The 19,211-nt window shown below is 49.8% G+C and overlaps 1 protein-coding gene across 1 annotated transcript in view; it reads right to left on the bottom strand.

Annotated features, from left to right (window-relative positions):
• Window positions 1-16,906: 16,906 nt before the first annotated feature.
• HCN4 (hyperpolarization activated cyclic nucleotide gated potassium channel 4) overlaps window positions 16,907-19,211 on the bottom strand; it is a gene marked incomplete at both ends in the record, with an annotated part of 41,101 nt that continues 38,796 nt past the window's right edge. The window contains 3 exons of the mRNA XM_080807569.1: window positions 16,907-18,366; window positions 18,467-18,631; window positions 18,932-19,172. Coding sequence (XP_080663695.1) covers window positions 16,907-18,366; window positions 18,467-18,631; window positions 18,932-19,172 — 1,866 coding nt within the window. The remainder of the gene's footprint in view (window positions 18,367-18,466; window positions 18,632-18,931; window positions 19,173-19,211) is intronic.

Genomic DNA, 19,211 nt, shown 5'->3' with positions numbered 1-19,211 from the left:
TGTTGCCCTCACAATCTTAAAGACAGGAGTTCTGAGGGGCCCTGAGTGAGGTGTGGCGGGTGAGCTGGGAGACGGCAGGCTGCAGTCAGGTAGGCAGCGGTCAGGTAGGTCACAGTCAGGTTGTCTGCCAGCCCTGAAGATGAATCCTGTCCCTGCCCCCCATGCCACCGTCGCTGCCCTGCATGGACTGAGCCACGCCAAGGAACAGAAGGTAGAAAGAACCAAGGGACCCTGGCAGAGAAGTGCAGGTGCTCCTGGAAGGTGTAGAGGCCAAGTCCCTGGTGTGGCAGCATCCTGGCCGCAGCTCGATCTTTCGGCAGCCGTGCAGATCCAGGCCTTCCGCTCCCAGCCCATCTCTCTGGGGTGACATGTGGAGCAGGTCTGCTCTGGGACCCGCCTTTGCCAGGCTGCCTCACTTCCTGTCCACCTGCAATGTCTTAGCTTGGGCTGCTCTAACAAAAATACGATAGCCTGAACGCCTCAGACAGCAAACAGTGATTTCTCATGATTCTGGAAGCTGGGAAGTCCAAGCTCAAAGTAGCAGCAGATCTGGAGTCTGATGACCTGCTTCCTGGTTCCCAGATGCCATCTTCTTGCTATGGCCTCACGTGGCAAGAGAGATCTCTGGGGGCTTTTTCTAAGAGCACCGATCCCCTTTGTGGGGGCTCCACCCTCGTGACCTAATCACTTCCCAAAGGTCCCACCTTCCAATACCATCCCATTGGGAATTAGGATTTCAATATGTGAATTTGGGGATACAGATATTCAGTCCATAACGCTGTGAGATTTCTTACAGTATCTGAGGGTCTAGACTTGGAATAATGGTGAGCACAGCAGCCGTAGGCCCTCCCCTCCACGACTGGCAATCAAGTGGAGGACAAGGAGCCCCACGTCCTTACCAGCGGCTCCCTCAACCCCAGCACTTCTGCTCTGCTGCTGAATGTACCTCCTTAAATCCAAATCTCGTCATTGCCATTAGTGACCTCTGGATGGCGTCAGAGCTCTCAGTGCTAATGTCTGTGCTGGTCTGCCGAGTTCTCCAGGCCGGCCCCCCAGCGCTGGGTGCACCCAGCATTCTAGCCACAGAAAGTGATGGTGAAACAGGCATCATAGTATTGCACGTGGACCCCCCCCCCTCCCAGCGCCGCGCCTGCTGTAACAGCCGGACAACCTGCCAGTGCTCATCCTCCTCTGTATCCCTAGATGGAGCTCTTGGCACGTTTTACAGCGATATGTTGCTCTGAGTCTTTTTCCACCAGACTGTGGATTGTGGGGACGTGTTAATTCCTCCTCTCCAAACACCTGGTGCTGGGGCAGTTTCTGACAAGGGCAGATGCTTATCTCCTGGATGGATGGACGGTCCTGAGGACTCAGGACCAGGAGCATGTTGGAAGGTTTCCCACACAAATACCTCCCCACCCCTCATTTGGAGGGATCCTAATAGGTCTCTCTTGTTGCTGTGCCAGGACCCTCCCATTCCAGCAGCCATGGCCCTTTGGTGTCCTGGGGTGAACTTGAAAGATAACAAAGACCTGTGCGCCTGGCAGTCCTAAGAAATGATGCTGATGCCACAGTGACCAACTTGGTACTGGGAACTAGGGCAAGGATGTCCTCCAGATTGGTTCTAAGATGAACATTATGAACGAGGCTCTTTCCCCAGTCCATCCGTCCCTCCTAATTTCAGCCATTTTCCCATACCAGGGGTGTGGTATCACCAGGAAAGACTGGAGAACATCGCTGAACACACCATCAAGTTGATGGGGAAGGGGGTATGGGCAGGGAGAGAGAAGCAGGGAGCCAAGAGGGCCCCCAGAGAGCAGGTGCAACTCTTCACCTTGGGTTTCCAGCTACCAAAGGAGGAGGTTCACCAGAGGAGCTACGAAAAGAGGTGGGAGAGACTAGTTGAAGGAAAAGAATACTTTACATTTTTCATAATCTTTGAAAAGTACGTAATGTTGAAAAAGTGCTATTTAAAACTGCAAACATTTTCTAAGCAGAAGGGGTGGTGTTCATCCCAAAACACTCTTTTACTCAACAAGGAGGAACTTGATGGGTTTTAGAAGTGAAAAGATGAGCCTGGAGCTGAGCTGGGAAGGGTTAGAAGGAGCTCTTGCTGCACTATAGAGTAAGAGGAATTCAGAATCTCCTGACATGATGTCAGGGGTGGGGGTGTGCTGGCAGCAGGTACCAGCAAGACGGTGAAAGAGTGAGGGGCGAGGTGGGAAGGTAGCCCCAGCAGGAAATGGCTGCCCTTAAGGTGCCCAAAGTGCTTTTTCAAATGGGACGGTCGGAGAGTAATTTAAGACTGTCTGCTCCTTGCACAACTAGAAACAAAGCCCCTCTGACTCCCCAGATCTTGCACGAAGTCTGCCATGTCCACAAGGCCTGGCATGAGTTACTGGCTTCCCCCCAACAAGAAAAGGGGCAGGTGGAACAATGTGGGGATGGGCAGACCACAGATCTGGCATGTGAGGGTGACCATAAATGGGATTGGATCACCAGAAACAGTAGCCCAGAGCTGGAAATGATCAAAACAAACAAACCTAAACCGGAGAATTCACAGAAATCCAGGGGGCAGGGGGAAGGGTGTGAGACCTTTCACAGGTCAAGGAATGTGAAAGCCAGTCAGCTTTATTCTGATTTTAAGAGGCAGGCTGACTTCAGCTAGTGTCTCGGTTGCAGTCGTAGATTTCCACCCCCTCCATCCCAGTGCCCTGGAGCAGTGGCCTGCCACCTGATGGGTACGTATGCTACCTGCCTGTCTCTCATTAATGGGTCTGCCTTCTTCTCTGGACCTGGTCTCCCAAAGGAGAGATCTGAGAGCTGTTCTAAACTCTCCCCTCAACACCACAGCACACCGCTCAGCGAATCCTGCAGGTCTCTCTCAAGTGTCCCCCAAAATGGCTCCTCTTTATCGCGTGTGGGACAGACTCCTTGCTGACCCCCTACTTCTGTCTCTCCAGCCTCCACACAAATACAAGGGTGACTTTTCTAACTCAGATCTGGCCTCTGTCCCATGCTCAGCACCCTGCAATCACTTCTCCATCACCTGCCCTGCGGAAAAGAGATCAACGCGGCCCCGTTTGCCTCTTGACATTTATTTGCAATTTGCACTTACAGCCTAAGCCATGATGTCTAACCTCTAGACCCTTCCCTTTGCCTCACATTGTCACCCTACCCACAACCCTCATGACTGGCTTTCTATGCCCAGTAAATTTCTATCCATCTTTAAGGACCCAACATAACCATCTGGTCCTCTGATTGTTCTTATTCATATTTCTGTCTTTTCCAAGACACCAAGATGAACTCCTCAAGGAAAACACTAATCCTAGTTTTTGAATTCTCCATCCCAGTGCCTAGTACACTATAGGTATTCACTGAATGAACTTAGCTGAGGAAGATGGACTTGAAGATACCATGGCCCAGTGCTGGGGGAATTGGACAACATCCTAACTCATCCCAGGAGCACACACTCCGACAGGCTTCTCAGAGGACGTAAGGCTGAGCTGAGTATTGGAATTACTATGAGACCATCTATCTGGAGTGGGGAGGAGCATCTGCAGAGCTGGGAGGCTGCTCACTTCATGTGGCCATCAGCATCGCTTCAAGAACAAGTCTCAGCCACCCCTGTTCCTGCTAAGGCCGGGGCCTCTAGGACTGTGCTCAGCCTGCTGTCATTGCATTAAGCCCTGGCGTCCCAGTGGGCCAGAGCAGAGGATACAGAGGGTGAACAGAGATGGTGCTATCCTCCCCAGAATCCCTGGAACAGTGCAGTGGTGATTCTGGGCCCCATCATGCTGGGTTTGGTTGGCCAGGTACCACTGGGGAGGGTCCATCCTAGTGAGGTAAGAATAAGCTGGTTCCTTTCATAAACCCCAAACCCAGGTCTTCCTGAGAATTCCAGGCAGCTTTTCGAAAGAAACCAGGAAGGCAGACCTACTCTTGAAGACAAAATGATGGATCAAACTCCCATGGACAAAGTTGCCTAGGACATGGCAGGAGAACCAGCTGATGAACATTCTAGACTAACACAGAGAAGGGAAACTGGCTGGAACTGGAGCCAAAGAGATCTTGCCCATGGGCAGCTGGTGTGAGAAGAGGGATATTTGTGACCAGTCAGAAAAGGGTCTTCTTTACCCAAGAAGCTGGGAATCATTCATGGCTTCACAAATACCCCCAAGTCTCCACCTCGTGCCAGGCACCAGGGATACAAAATGATTAAGACTATCTCTGTTAACGTGTTCACAGTCTAGAGGGGAACACAGACATTTCACAGACAGAAATGACCACCCAGCACAAGTGCTGAGACCCAGCAGAGTGATGATCTGGTAAAGGAAGGAATGTTCAACCCTGACTGCAGCATGCGGGGGTCACGGAGTAAGTCAACACTGAGGATGGTGGGGAATTCACGAGAATTCCACTAAGAAGAATTCCTGCTTCCACTAGATCCATAGAGCAGGGGAAGTTCAGATACCGGCTAAATTACAACTTAGAAATGATTGGCTCAAAAAGAAAGTAAAGGATTTCCCTCACAGAGGACCAAAAAACTGACCCCCAAGTGGCAAATGAAAATGGAAGCTAGTGCTTCCTCCCCTAAGCAGGATCCTAACACCAGGAACCTGGAAGGCAGGAGATGCCGGAGGGAGGTAGCTAACCCTGCCCACAGCCAGAGCGCTGTCAGGGAAGCTTCCAGGCTATCAGGAAAACTGACTGGCACTGACGTATTTAAAAAGTAAGTAAAAATTATCATCTCCCTTGAGATTCGTTGAAGATTTTTGTGTCCGTATTCATAAGGGATTTGGGCATGTAGGGTTTCTTATATATATTTTTTAAATCTGATTTTACTGATCAGTGTAATCCTGGCCTCGTAGATAGGGAAGTGTTCCCTCCTCTTCCGTTTTGAAGGATTGGTGTTAATTGTTTTATAAGCATTTGGTAGAATTCTCCAGTGAGGCCATCTGGTCCTGGACTATTTTTTTTTTTAAGGGAAGTTTTATTACTAACTTAATCTCTCTACTTGTTATAGATCTATTCAGATTCTCTATTTCTTCTTGATTCAGTTTTGGTAGTTTGTATATTTCTAAGAATTTGCCCCATTTCTTGGGGTTATCTAATTTGTTGGCATACAGCTGTCCACGGTTCACCCCTCTGTTCCTTTTTCTTTTAGGTAAATAGTAATATCCCCTCTCTCCTTCCTGTTAGTATTTCGAGTTTTCTCGCTCATTCTCTTCTCTGGTTTTTTGTTGTTGTGGTTGGTTGGTTGGCAGCCTAGATTTTTTTTATTATTTTTTAAAAGATTTTACTTATTTATTTGAGAGAGAGAGAAGGAGCATGGGCAAAAACAGGTAGAAGCAGGCTCCCTGCTGAGTGAGAACCTTGATGTGGGGCCCAATTCCAGGACCCCTAAACCATGACCTAAGCCAAAGCGGCCGCTTAACCAACTGAGCCACCCAGACGCCACTAGATTTTTTTTTTAATGCCAAGTTATGAGTCCATTTTCTTTATATAGCATTAACAGGGTTAATTTGATGTCACAAATGAGGTAAAATTATAACATTTGCATAAGAAAACTTCCCTTGAAAAACTCAGATCTTTGTTAAAGTTATTGATGGTCAGATCAAAGAAACTACAATTCAAGTTTGTTCACAAAAATTAAAAAAAAAAAATTGCTACTTGGGAGGTTCCAAAATGGCAATTTTGTCAAAATTACCAGGGGGAAAATTACTCTCTCTACTGAGAGTGTCAACAGCACATTAATACTCTCTCTAAATCTACTTTATACAAAACGATGTGCATTTTGCAAAGAGTACATATGTACATATTACCTCATTTTGCAACTGGACTTGATTGCCTAACAGTCTCCAATGGGGTCAGTTGTCAAACTGTCAAAATTTGTCTATTTTATTGATCTTTTCAAAGGAGCAACTTTTGGTTTTGCTGATTCCTGTAACATTTTTTTGTATTTCTGCTCTAATCTTTATTATTTCCTTCCATCTACCTGATTTGTTTAGTTTGTTTTTCTTTTCCAAGTTTCCTAAGGTGAATGTTGAGGTTATTGATTTAAGGTCTTTTTTAAACTGTGGTAGCTTATTTGCTATAAATTTCTCTCTGAACACTGCTTTTGCTGCACCCCATAAGTTTTGGTATGCTGCGTTTTGTTTCCATTCATCTCAGTTTACTTTCTAATATTCATTGTGATTTCTTCTTTGAGCCTATTGTTATTTAGAAGTCTTTTGTTTAATTTTCATACAGTTGCAAATTTTGCCGATTTCCTTCTTTTTTGTTTTTTTAAGAAATTTATTTATTTATTTGACAGACAGAGATCACAAATAGGCAGAGAGGCAGGCAGAGAGAGCGAGGAAGGGAAGCAGTCTCCCTGCTGAGCAGAGAGCCCGGTGCAGGGGCTCTATCCCAGGACCCTGAGATCATGACCTGAGCCAAAGGCAGAGGCTTTAACCCACAGAGCCACCCAGGCGCCCCTGCAGATTTCCTTCTGTTATGAACTTCTAATCTCGCTATATGGTCATCAGAGACTATTCTTTGTATGATTTTAACTCTTTTGAGACTTGTTTTGTGGCTAACACCTGTTCTATCCTGGAGAATGTTCCATGGGTACTTGAGAAAATACGTATTTTGCTGTTGTCAGGTGGGGTGTACTAGATGCCTGTTAAATCTAGTTGGTTTGTGGTGTTCAAATTTTCTGTTTCCTTCCTGATTGTTTATCCAGTCATTTTACCTGTTGTTGAAAGTGGGTATTAAAGTCTACAACTGTTGTTGTTGAGTTATCTATTTCTCCCTTCCATTATGTCAGATTTGCTTCATGGATTTTGGGGCTCTGTTGTTAGGTGTATATGTGTTTTTAATTGTTAAATCTTTTTCATAGATTGAGCCTTTTTTCATTTTAAAATATTCTTTGTCTTTACTACCTGTTTTGTCTTAAAATACACTTTGTTATTAATATAGACATTCCAGCTCCCTTTTGGCTAAAATTTGTATGATGTATCTTTTCACATCCTTTCAACTTGTGTCTTTGAATATCAGATATGTGTCTCTCATAGACAGCATAGAGTTGAAATTTTATATGTATAGTATATGTTTAATATATTAAATAATACATCAACAAGGAGTATTATTTAACATATAAATATATTAATACATATTAATGTATTTATAATATATTTTGATTATATTATATATTAATACATATCTATCAAAATTATAGAGTTGTATTATTCATTCTGCCAATTTCTGCTTTTTAATTTGAATGTTTACTATTTGCATTTTATATAATTGCTGATAAGGTAGGATTTACACATGGCATTTTGCTATTTGTTTTCTATGTCTTTTTTTTTTGTCCTTCCATTCTCTGTTACTGCCTTCCTTTGTGTTAAGTAAATATTTTCTAGTATACCCTTTTAATTCCCTTGTTCAAAGTCATGAATCATAAAAGAAAAATTCAGTAAGTTGAACATGATCAAAATTGAAAATGTTTACCTCTTGGGGCACTTGGGTGACTTAGTCGGTTAAATACCTGATTCTTTCTTTCGGTTCAGGTCATAGTTTCAGGGTGGTGAGATTGAGCCCCACTTCAGGCTCATGCTGGCCATGGAGTCTCCTTGAGATTCTCTTTTTCCCTCTCCCTCTGCCCCTCTTGCTCATGCTCTCTCTCTTTCCCTCTCTAAAATAAATAAATAAAGCTTTAAAAAAATGTTGAAAAGGGGGCACCTGGGTGACTCAGTTGGTTAAAGCCTCTGCCTTCGGCTCAGGTCATGATCCCAGGGTCCTGGGATGGAGCCCCACATCGGGCTCTCTGCTCAGCAGGGAGCCTGCTTCCTCCTCTCTCTCTGCCTGCCTCTCTGCCTACTTGTGATCTCTGTCTGTCAAGTAAATCAATAAAATCTTTTTAAAAAAAGTGTTGAAAGGCATGGTTAAGAAAATGAAAAGGTAAGCCATAAGCTAGAAGAAAATATTTACAAAACATACATGTTATAAAGGGCTTGTATTCTGAATATATTATTTATAACTTAATAATGTATTCAGAATACAAGCAAAAACCAATGGGTAAAGATTGGAATGGTCACATTACCAAAGTACAAATATTGATAGCAAATAAACACCTGAAAAGATGCTCAGCACTTTAGTTATTATGGAAATGCAGGTTAAAACCGGGAGTTAACCTAACACAACCTCTTGATGGTAAAAATAAAAGACCGACCATATCAATTGGTGCAAGGATGTGCAATAACCAGAACTCTTATACAGCTGCTGGTGGATGGGAATGCAAAACAGTATTCCAGCTCAAAAAATAATCTAGCAGTTTCTTATAAAGTTAAACATATACTTACCATATGACCCAGCAATGCCACTCTGATATTTATCTATCTATTTATTTATTTATTTATCTTTTAAAGATTTATTTATTTATTTGACAGAGATCACAAGCAGGCAGAGAGACAGGCAGGGGGTGGGGGATGCGGGCTCCCCACTGAGCAGAGAGCCCGATGCGGGGCTTGACCCCAGGACCCTGGGATCACGACCTGAGCCGAAGGCAGAGGCCTTAACCCACTGAACCACCGAGGCACCCCTGATATTTATTTTTTAAAAGATTTTACTTATGTATTTGAGGGGGCAGTGAGCAGGGGGAGAGGGAGAGGGAGGGGGACAAACAGATTCTACCTTGGGGCTCAGGGCTTAATGTCACAACCCGGAGATCATGACCCCTGCTGAAACCAAGTCAGTTGTTTAACTGAGATATCCAGGTGCCATAGTTCTTTATTCAAGGTTAATGAAAATCCATGTCCACATGAAGACTTGAACATGGACGTTCATAGGAGCTTTATTCTGAATAATTAAAGACTGGAAACAACCCAAGTGTTCTGCAGTTAGGGAATGAGTAAACACATTGCAGCTTATCCATAAAGAGAGTGTGGCTGTGCGATATACATAACACGGACAGATCTTAAAAGCTTAAGACTAAATGAAAGAAATCAGACACAAGAGACACATATTTTATGATTCCATTTATATGAAATTCTAGAAAAAACAAAACTTTAGTGACAGAGGCAGACTGCCAGGGGCCAGGAGTGGGAGGACAGGGATTGACTGCAAAGGAACATAAGGGTTTAGACGAGCGATGGAAATGTTCTCAATCTTAACAGTTAGGGGTAGTTATAGGACTGTGTACATTTGTCAAAACTCAGCCTCCATGAAGCATATAGATACAATCAGCAATCACAACATAATGATCGAAGTACAAGGAATAAATCTAACAACACGTACAAATCATCATGAAGAAAACTATAAAGCCGTGTGAAAGATTTGGCAGAGACAGTTAATGCCCAGCAAATATCCCATACGCTCCCTCACATTTCACAGCATCCTTGGCAGTTACATAGTGGCCAAGTGACAACAGACTATGAGAGGAAGTGAAGTGTGTCGCTGCTGGAGAGAAGGGGTTCAGAATCACTCCTCTCTTCCAGTTGTCTCTGCTCCTCGCACAGTGATCAGAGGACTGGGGGGTTCCAGCTGACATCTGTGAAGACAGGGGCTGCCTGGCCTGCACAGGAATTTACTTGAGCTGGAATAAACCCTTATTGTGTGAAACCATTGAAATCTGGAGCTTTTTCTGTTGGGGCAGCGAGGGCTAATTAGGCTGAATAGTCAAAAAAAAAAAAAAATTAAGGAAGACCTAAGTGGGGGGGAGAGTTGTGTTCTGTTCATCCATAGGAATATAAGTACTAATATTTATGTAATTTCAAATGAGTCCGTTGAATTCTTCATGCATCTTAACAAAGTGATTTTACAATGTATATATGATAATACAGAACCTAGAGTAGCCAAGACATTCCTTAAGGGAAAGAAGGTGGGGACTCGCTCAACTAGGTATCAACATACTTTATAAAGCTATAGTGACTAAGCAGGGTACCATTTGGACAAGGATAGGATAGACAAGCTAATAGTACTGAACACAGAGCCTCCACAAGGACCCAGAGATGAAGTATAAGTGACAGTGCAAATTACTAGGAACAACTGGTTGTCCGTATGGGGCAAAAATGAAGTTGAATTCTAGCCTGACAACAGACCAAAGTTAGGTCAGGTAGGTTAAGCAACACTTCACATTTTTACAAATTAATATAGAAGAATATCTTTAAAACAGCAGAGGCAGATGGGTTTCTTAAGCCAGCAAAAAAGACACTAAAGAAACACTAGACATTTTAGAAAATACATTGCTAAACTGGGCCTCACTAAAATGTAAAACCTCTGCTTATCAAAACCAAAAAAGTGAAAATAAAAGCCATAAATCTGAAGAAGACATTTGTAACATCTCAGGAACAAAGAATGTGTTTCCTAAATAGACATGTGAGCATGCGTGCATGTGGGGGGGGTAGTAAAACTGCTATAAATCAATAACAAGATCATGGGAAATCAGGCAAAATACATGAAAAAATATTTCTCAGAAGAGGAAATATGAATGGCAAATGAATATGTGAGAAAACATTCAACCTTACTAGTAATTAGGGATTTGCTCATTAAAACATACTCAGATATCACTAGATTGGGAAAAATAACAGAGTCTGATGATTCCACTTACTGGCAAGAATGCGGAGCAAGAGTAGCTCATACACTGCAGCTGGGAGTATAAATTCTTGGAATTACTTAAAACAGTTTGGCCTGATCTTGTAAAGCCAAGATTAATTCACCCTATGACTCCATTATTCTGCAACTGGATCCAGAGCCTAGAGATATTTTTACGCATCTTTCTCCGAAGCCACAGACAGAACGTTTCTTTTCTTTCCTTTCTTTTTTTAAGATTTTATTTATTTATTTGACAGAGAGATAGAGAGAGAGAGAATACAAGCAGAGGGAGTGGGAGAGGAAGACGATGGCTCCCGCTCAACCTGGAGCCCGATGCGGGGCTCCATCCCAGGACCCTGGGATCATGACCTGAGCTGAAGGCAGACGCTTAACCACCTGAGCCACCCAGGCACCCCAAGAACGTTTCTAATAGCAGTGTTTATAATAACGGGAGCTAAAACTGACCAAGATAGCTAGCTCCAGAAGAATGCCTATGAAAATGGGGGACATATCATACATTGGAATGTGATGCAGCAGTGAAAATGAGTTAACTATACTCCATGCATCAACAGGATCTCAAAATTACAATATTGAACAAAACCAGCAAATTACTGGAGACCATATATAGCAGATACCACTTATGCAAAGCTCAGATTTTTACAAATGTACTTAGTGGTATAGGAAAGTGGAGTGGGCAGGCAATGAAAAGGTAGATCATTTGTAAAGAAATGGAAAACAAGAAAATGAACTAAAACTCGGTCTGCTTTGAATTATCCCCATACATCAACAATTCTGAGTGTTATTGATGGAATTCTCCTTGCAAAGACAGCTACTTCCAATCCCCACCCCTCCCCCAACCTTGGTAAGCAACTGAGCATATGGTTGAGAGCCATTTATTTCGGCAATAAAAGTATCAGGAAAAGTAAGGGAAGGAGAGAAAGTTCAGATGAGTGGTTTTCCTTGGAGAGAGGGAGAGAGATACAGTTGGGGACTAGCACCAAGGCCTTCAGAGGAATTCCTTGTGCTCTGTTTTTTAAAACTGAGTGACTGGTACATGGCTGTTTATATTTTTAATGTCTTATTTATGTACTTATTTTATGTATGTATTATGTGTTTATTTATATCTTCTTCTGTGTGTATGAAATTTCTACCCTCAGGAGAAAGAAAATTGGAGAAGCGGAATCTGCAGGGCCCGGGGCAGGGCTAGAGCCGGTGGCTCTGTGGGGCCCTGGAAGCTCCAAACTCAAGAAAGAGTAAGACGTGGTTCAGAGAAGGGTCAGAGAAGGATGAGGAGCCAGGGGACCCCAGCAGCAGGGGTCCAGGCTGAAGCTGAGGGGCCTGGGGGCCCGAAAAGAGGGGAAAACTGGGGGAGCCAAGGGCATGGGTGAGGTCTCCAGGAAGCACGTGCACAGTGAGAAGAGGGGGGCCCAGGGGTGGTCTGGAAGTACCCGCCCTTGAGGACAGAGAAGTAGCCCTCTCGTGCTGAGGCGGACCACAGAGGTAGAACAGAAAGGCAGGAGCGGGGTCTCAGCAGCCCCAGCGAGCCGGGTCAGCGGGGTCCCACTATGCAGGCAGCAAAGCTGCCCCGCAGGGTGCAGGGAGGGCCGCCATGACCTGGTCTGGGGCCACCAGGGGCAAGGAGGCGGGAGCCAGATTGCAGTAGAGAAGGAAGAGACTGGAAGGAAGGGACATGAGGGTAGGGAGCTGAGATAGCTGAGAGAAAGCTCTCCAAGTTTGGCTGAGAAGCTGAACACCAGCAGCTGGGAAGAAATAGGGTTGAGGGAGGAGTTTTGTCAAACTTCTTCAGTGTTTTTTCACAAAGGTCATTCTGGCTTATTGCTGTGAAGGTGGAAGGGGTGCTTTTGGGCCTGCATCCCCCCACCCCCAGGCTGGCAGCCATCGGCAAGCAGTCCAAGCAAGGGGCATGTCTGGTGGGGGGCTGCCCGTCACAGTGGGGAGGGAGTATTGGATCCCCGATGTTGTTCAGAATTGCTGGTAGGTGGTGATGATGACAGATAAGAGAAAGCAAACTGACTTTCGTCATTTTTATTCTTGCTTTTAAATTTTTCCAGACAACACAAGCTTTCTTGCTTGCACCCAGACAGACTGCTCCTTTTAGCCCCTTAGTGTGGCACCGGTGGAAAGGAACAGGTGTGGAGTCCCCAGGACCCGGTGTGCATCCTGATCCCTTCACATTCTAGCTGCGTGGTTGGGGGCAAGTTCCTTGCCCTGCTGAGCCTCCTGCCCTTTGGCTCACTGTAACTGAGGTGAATTCTGACTCGTCAGGGTGGTATGGGTAGAGGGAGAGAAGGGGGAAGCACCCAGTAACTGGCACGAGGTGGGTATTTACTAAGTGTCCTTTTAGAATCAGGGAATAGAGAAGATAGTGCCTGGTGTCGCCTGCCCACCTGCCCCCCACATCCCACAGTGGAGGAGAAAGGCCCAGTGCAGGTACCTGGGGGATTTGTCCTGGGTAGGTAGGGGTGGTGGGTGTGGGTGACTATCATTGGACCATCCAAGTGCACCTCTGCCCTCAAGGTTTGGCTGGACTCCATCACTGTTGGAAAAGGCTTCCCCGTAGCCTCAAAGGCCAGCCCCACGGGCCACCTCTGCCCTCCCCACCACCAGTCCCTGAGGAACCACGCTGCCTGGGCCGCAGGGGGCAGTTGTCATGGGGACACTGGGCCTGTGGAGCTACCTTCTTAGCAACGGGACTCCGAGGCCGGTTCCCATGGAAACAACATCCACTTGGCAATCAGTGATGGGGACCGGGTTCCCTGCCCTTTTCTGAGGACTTCCCCTCCTCCTGCAGGCGGCCACATGGCAGGCAGTCCCTGCTCCGAGCCGGGAGCCCTGGGGACTTCGCCGTTCCAGACACAGATGGCTGCCTCTCCCTTATCCAGCAAGGCGCAGGACTGGTGGGCAGCCTCCACAGCCCAGAGAGGTGGCGGAGGGGGTAAGGGCAACTACCTGAAGGCTTCACAGAGGGTCTGGAGGCCAAACCCAGAGACCCTGCCTGTCAGCAGGGAGTGGGTGCCCCACCTCCCAATAGCAAAGCCGCCCATCCCCAGTGTGCCCTCAGATTCCCCAACCTGCACAGGGGCCCAGCAGCTGTGCCCCATTCTTGGCCACTCCGAAACCCTCCATCCTGGCCATGACGCCCTAACCCAGCCATCACCTTTGGTCCCCCAGCCACCCTCTGAGGGCCCATCTGATCAGGCTCAGGTGGCATTTCCCACTTCAGTATCCCACTGGAGTCCACATGCATAATGACTGTCCTCCTTCCCCTTCAGGGAGCACCAAGGAGTCCCATTCCTGGCAGCTGGTGGGGGCAGGGTCTGAGTCAGGGTCTCACATGTCCACCAGCTTACAAAGGACACACACACTCACTCACACTCCTCCTTAATGACTCACTAGCCCATAAACAAAGCACACCTGCACCCACAGCCAGCCCTCTCACACTCCCTCACATCTTTGCTCCCCTGCTCTTGGGGTCACAGGTTTGTGCCCCTCAAGTGCCCACATGTACTCTACGGGCTGTGCCCTCCCCACTCACCACAGCCTGGCTCTTGAGCCCTCCAGCCTACCCTACTGACCTTACTCTCTTGTCCCAATCCCTGACCCCTGAAAAAGACAGCATCTGCTGGCATTTTTTTATTTAAATAAAATATACAACACGGTGCATTTACCGTTTTCTGTTTTAAAAGTGGTAGATTTGAAAATTGCTTGTGGGAGTTTGGAGATGGGTCAGCCCACTCATTGGACCTGGTTTCCCCAGTCTCTGAGGAGGGGTTGGGTTGGGTCAGAGCTTTTATAAAATGTGTGTGTGTGCAGAGAAGAGGGTGGTGAGGCCAGGCCCTAAAGGCAAGGGGGATGGTCCTCACGCCTCATGCCCCTGCACTCTCCACCCCTGCTCCTCTCCCTTCCCCCAGCCCCTCCAGGGCTAGACTGGCTTTGGATCAAGTCCTATGGCCTTCCTTAGTGGGGTGGGGGGCAGACTCAGGTGGAGGCTGCCACTTAAATCCTTCCATCTCTGAAAACTCCCTGGGCCCAAGGGGCATTCTTAAGGGGCATTCTCCTGCCCAACAGAGACCACAGCTGGGTGCTTAGTCTCTCCCCAAGTTCCCAGGATCTCTCACTACCTTCTGTCCTGGATGACTGCCTCCTCTCTTGTGGCCCACCCATGGAGATATTGGCCTGCCCTACATCCCAGGACAACTCAGGACCAAATCTGACCTTGACCTCATTCTGGCTGGAGCATGGAGAGGGGTTCTGGATGGACATGGCGGGACTAGCCCTCCCCACTGTGCAGGTCTTCGCAGCCAAACCTGCTCCAGCCTGATAGGCAGGTGGAGGCAGACCACTCACCTTGGACCTGGCAGGGTCTGGTTGGAGAAGAGGAGTGTCCCTCAGGAGGCATCTGAGCTGCTTTCACATTGGCCCCCATTCTGAACCTGCTTCTGGCTCCCAGGTGCCTTCAGAATCAAGGCCAGTCCCCTCCGGCTGCCCTCCAACACCTCTGGATCTCCACCCAAAACCCTCTCTGCATCTGCACATCCACCTTGGCCCCATCCCCACTGTGTCCTCCATCCCATCCCACTCCCCTTTCTTGCTTCCCCCTTTCTCTTACCTTTCCTTCCTTCCTTCCTCCTAACTCTTCCCACCTCTCAAGGTCTGGCTCAAGCCCGCGGCTGGCCACAGGAGGCCCTCCAGGAGGCCCAGCCACCTCCTGTGTCCTGAGATCATAAGGTCCTGGAGCCCTCAGCCAGGGTTCTCTGGGCTCTCACCATAGCTTGTTGGAGCGGTGGGCTGGGCACATGAGGAGGGAACAGAAGAGATGTGATTTATTGAGCACCTACTATGGTGTGTGCCAGGCACGAGGCTGGGCATTTCACATCTGCTACTTTTCTCGTCTGGTCCTCATAGGTTCTTGTGAAGTGGTACCATAATCATTCCCATTTTACAAGCGAGGGAACAGACTCAGGTCTGATAGCTAGGCCAAGGTCATACAGCTAAGAACTGGCAGGACTGGGATTTGAACTCAGGTCTGATTACTTCCAAAATCTGGTCTCTTCCCACACCACCACGCCTGGGGACTCACTCAATCCCTCTCAACAGTTGCTTCTGGAAGGGACATAGGATTTGGCCTCAGGCAGTCATGGATTTAAATCTCCAATCACTCCTGGCTCTGCCACTCCTAGTTACTCGATTTTGGAAAAATGGCCTCAAACTCAAGTTTCCTCACCTGTGAAATGGGGGGAATCAAAGTACCCACCTCATGGTCTTTGTGAAATTGAAGGAGTTAATGTGTGTAAAGTGCTAAACCAGTGCTTGGCACAGAGCAGACTCAATAAATAGAAGTTCCCCTCACCTCCCACCATACAGATGGGAAAACAGAGGGCCACGGAGGTGATAGGATGTGCTTGAGCCCCACAGGGAAGGAGGGGGGTCTTCTGCTTCCAGGTGGTAAGACGTTGGGCTAGGACTGGACTTGAGACCAGAGATGGTGAGGAAGGGAGCCTGCTGAGAGGTCTTGGGATCCTCTTCCCTGAGGACTGGAAAGAACACTTCCCCAGACCCTGTAGTGCCCAGCCTGAGGGCCAGGGCAGGTTGCTGGATGTAAGGTGACCTGGGTGTCCTGGCAACATGGGGTTACAATGTGCACACATGTGAGTGGCTATCTACATGGCTCTGCAGAGCGCTACATAGCTATACATATACACATCTTACATACATATACATATACATGTTCATGTTCATATACATATCTTGCTAAGTTTGCAGTAGAAAAAAAATGCAAGACTCTCAGGGCCCTGGCCCCATTTTGTCTCAAAGACTCAGGTGACTGAGGCTCCCCAGGAACATATCCAGGGGCAACCCCTTCCTGTGGGGGAAAAAGATGCCCCCCCCCCCCCGCAGAATGGGGCTCCAAGTTCACAGCTACGGGGCTGGTGGTGACTGTTGCCCTAAAACGGATATAATAACAGATCTGCTCTAAGAAACCCCAAAGGTGGGTCACCCCTGCCGCCGTCAAGCCCCAGAAACCCCCACCTGCCTTCTTCTGGCTTTTGCCTTTGGGCCCTGCCTGCTTCCCCCCTCCCTCCCTCCCTCCCTCCCTCTAGTGCTGAGTATTAAAATAGTCTATAAAAGCAAGTGACCAAAAATCTATAGCTCTAAGAATACCTGGTTATTTTCTGCTGTCTTTTGTTTTTCTGGTGTGGGTTTTTTTTAAATGATAATTATTATTGTTATTGGTATATCTCCTAATCACAGTTAAACCTGAAGGAAGAAAGGGAGAAAAAAAGAGAGAAGAAGGAAGGAGGGGCCCCGCTCATAGATTGGACGGCAGTTTGGAGCGCACTGGCTCAGACCTGGCCCCAGGTTCCCTCTGGGGGGCAGCAGTCAGAGGGGGCCCCCCAGAAGAGGCGGCTCTTGCCCCAAACAAAGAAAGGGGGGGTGGCAAAGAACCTGAGGATGTCTTCCGAGGCAGAGTGACATGCTGGCCGGGGACGGCACCATAGGGCCTCCCCGGGGGAACGAGGCCCCCGCTGCCCCCGCTAGCGCCACCGGCCCTGGGGACGAGCGGGAAGGCCGCCACGGACTCCCCCGAGGAGTGCGGAGAGGCTCTGCGGAGAGTCTGCGCCCCGTCCTGGGGCAGGGCCGGCTGGGAGGCTGAGATGAGCTTGAGGTCCTGGGTGAGGCGGCCCGGGGTGAGGGGTGGCGTGCCGCGGCGCTGGGGTACCTGGGGAGCTGGGGGGCTGGAGGCGGGCGGCAGGAGCAAGGAACCGTGGGAGCCGGAGGCCCGAGGGGGGGCACTTGGGAAAGTTCTTGGGGGGCCGGGGCTGTGGCCTGGGGGGCTGAGACCTCCGCGGGGGGGAAAGGCTACGGGAGAAGCCCCCCCGGAGGCCCCCGCCACGAAGGACGGCCGCTCGGGTTGCCGCGGGGGCGTCTCTGGCGTACTTGGCGGGCCGGCGGCCAGGCCGGGGGACAGCTCCCCAGGCGGCTGGCCCAGCTGCCCGGGGCTGGCCGACGGGGACCGCGAGGAGGGCGGGGGCGGCAGGAAGTGCTCCAGGAGTCCCAGGCCCCCCCGGGCCCCCGGCAGCGGGGGCGGCGGCTGGTTGGCCTGCGGCGAGCGGGCGCCGGGCTGCAGCGGCGTGAGCAGCGGAGAGTCGGACGAGGACAGGGAGCCGCCCAGCGCCTTGTGGAAGTGGCCGAAGCCGGTGGCCGCGGTGGCGGCTGCGGAGGCCGAGGGCGTGGGAGCCGGGGAGGAGCCGCCGAGCCCGGGGGGCGGGGAGGAGCCGGACGAGGGCAGGAGCGGGCTCAGGCCCGCGGGCGCGGAGAAGCCGGCCAGCTGCTGGATGTGGAAGGAGGAGGAAGACGGCGTGTCCACCTGCGACGGGCTGCTGGCGGGCGAGGCGGAGCCCAGCGCCGACGGGATCAGGGACTGCAGCCGCTTCAGGTGCCGGGGCGTCTGCCCCGCGCCGAGGCCGCCTAGCCCGGGGCCGGGAGGGGGGCGGAAGATGGCGGCGGGCAGGCGGGGGTGGTGGGTGAGCGCGATGGCCACCGAGGTGGTGGCCGCGGCGGCCTGCAGCGGCGCCTGGATGAGCGGCGTCCAGATGACCGGTGTGGGGGTCGGGGTGGCCGAGGCGGCGGCCTGGACGCGGTGAGCGCAGTGAGCCATCTCGCGGTCATGCTGCACGATCTGCTGGATGATCTCGTTCTCCTGGTAGTTGAAGACGCCTGAGTTGAGGTCGTGCTGGACTTTGTGGAGAAGGATGGAGTTCTTCTTGCCTGGGCCACGGAAGGAGAGCAGGGGCTCAGGCCAGAGCGGGAGGCCAGGGGGTGGGCGAGGGGGTTCCCCTCCCAGCCGCCGCCCGCCGGGTCCCCTCACCGATGCGGTCCAGGCGGTCCAGCGCCACCGTCTCGAAGGCCCGCCGCATCATGGGGTACTCCTCCAGCACCTCATTGAAGTTGTCCACGCTCAGTGAGTAGAGGCGGCAGTAGGTGTCCGCCCTCACGCTGGCCGTGCGCCGACCCCGAGTCAGCAAGCAGATCTCTGCCAGGACAGCGGGAGTAGGGAAGGGGTACTTGAAGGGGCCCCCTGCTCGCCCCTGACCTGGGTTCCCACCGTCTGGTAGGGAAGCCTGATGGTCACAAGGCCCCATCCCCAGGGGTGACCACACTAGATGCCCCCAAGTGGGTGCCAGGCTCTTCCTGGGCCCCAGCTCCCCCCCCACACACACACAGGGCCACAGACCCCCAACTCCAGGCAGGGGCCAAAAGAACACCAAACATCGCCCTCAGTATCTCTCCAGCCCATTCCCCTGTCCCCCTAGGGCTCCGCGGGCCACCTCACCTCCAAAGTAGGAGCCATCTGCCAGCTTGGTCTCCTTGTTGCCCTTGGTGAGCACACTGACCACGCCATGCTGGATGAAGTACATCTTCTTGCCGATGGTGCCCTCGCGGATGATGTAGTCCCCAGGCTGGAAGACCTCGAAGCGCAGCTTGGTCAGCATGGAGGTCACGAAGTTGGGGTCTGCATTGGCGAACAGCGGCATGGAGGCCACCAGCTTCCGGCAGTTGAAGTTGATGATCTCCTAATCCCCAGACAGGGTGGAGAAGATAAGGGAGCCGCC

Source organism: Martes martes (assembly GCF_963455335.1).
Source record: "Martes martes genome assembly, chromosome: 7".
NCBI classification, from domain to species: Eukaryota; Metazoa; Chordata; class Mammalia; order Carnivora; family Mustelidae; genus Martes; species Martes martes.
This window is presented reverse-complemented; position numbering and strand designations above follow the sequence as displayed.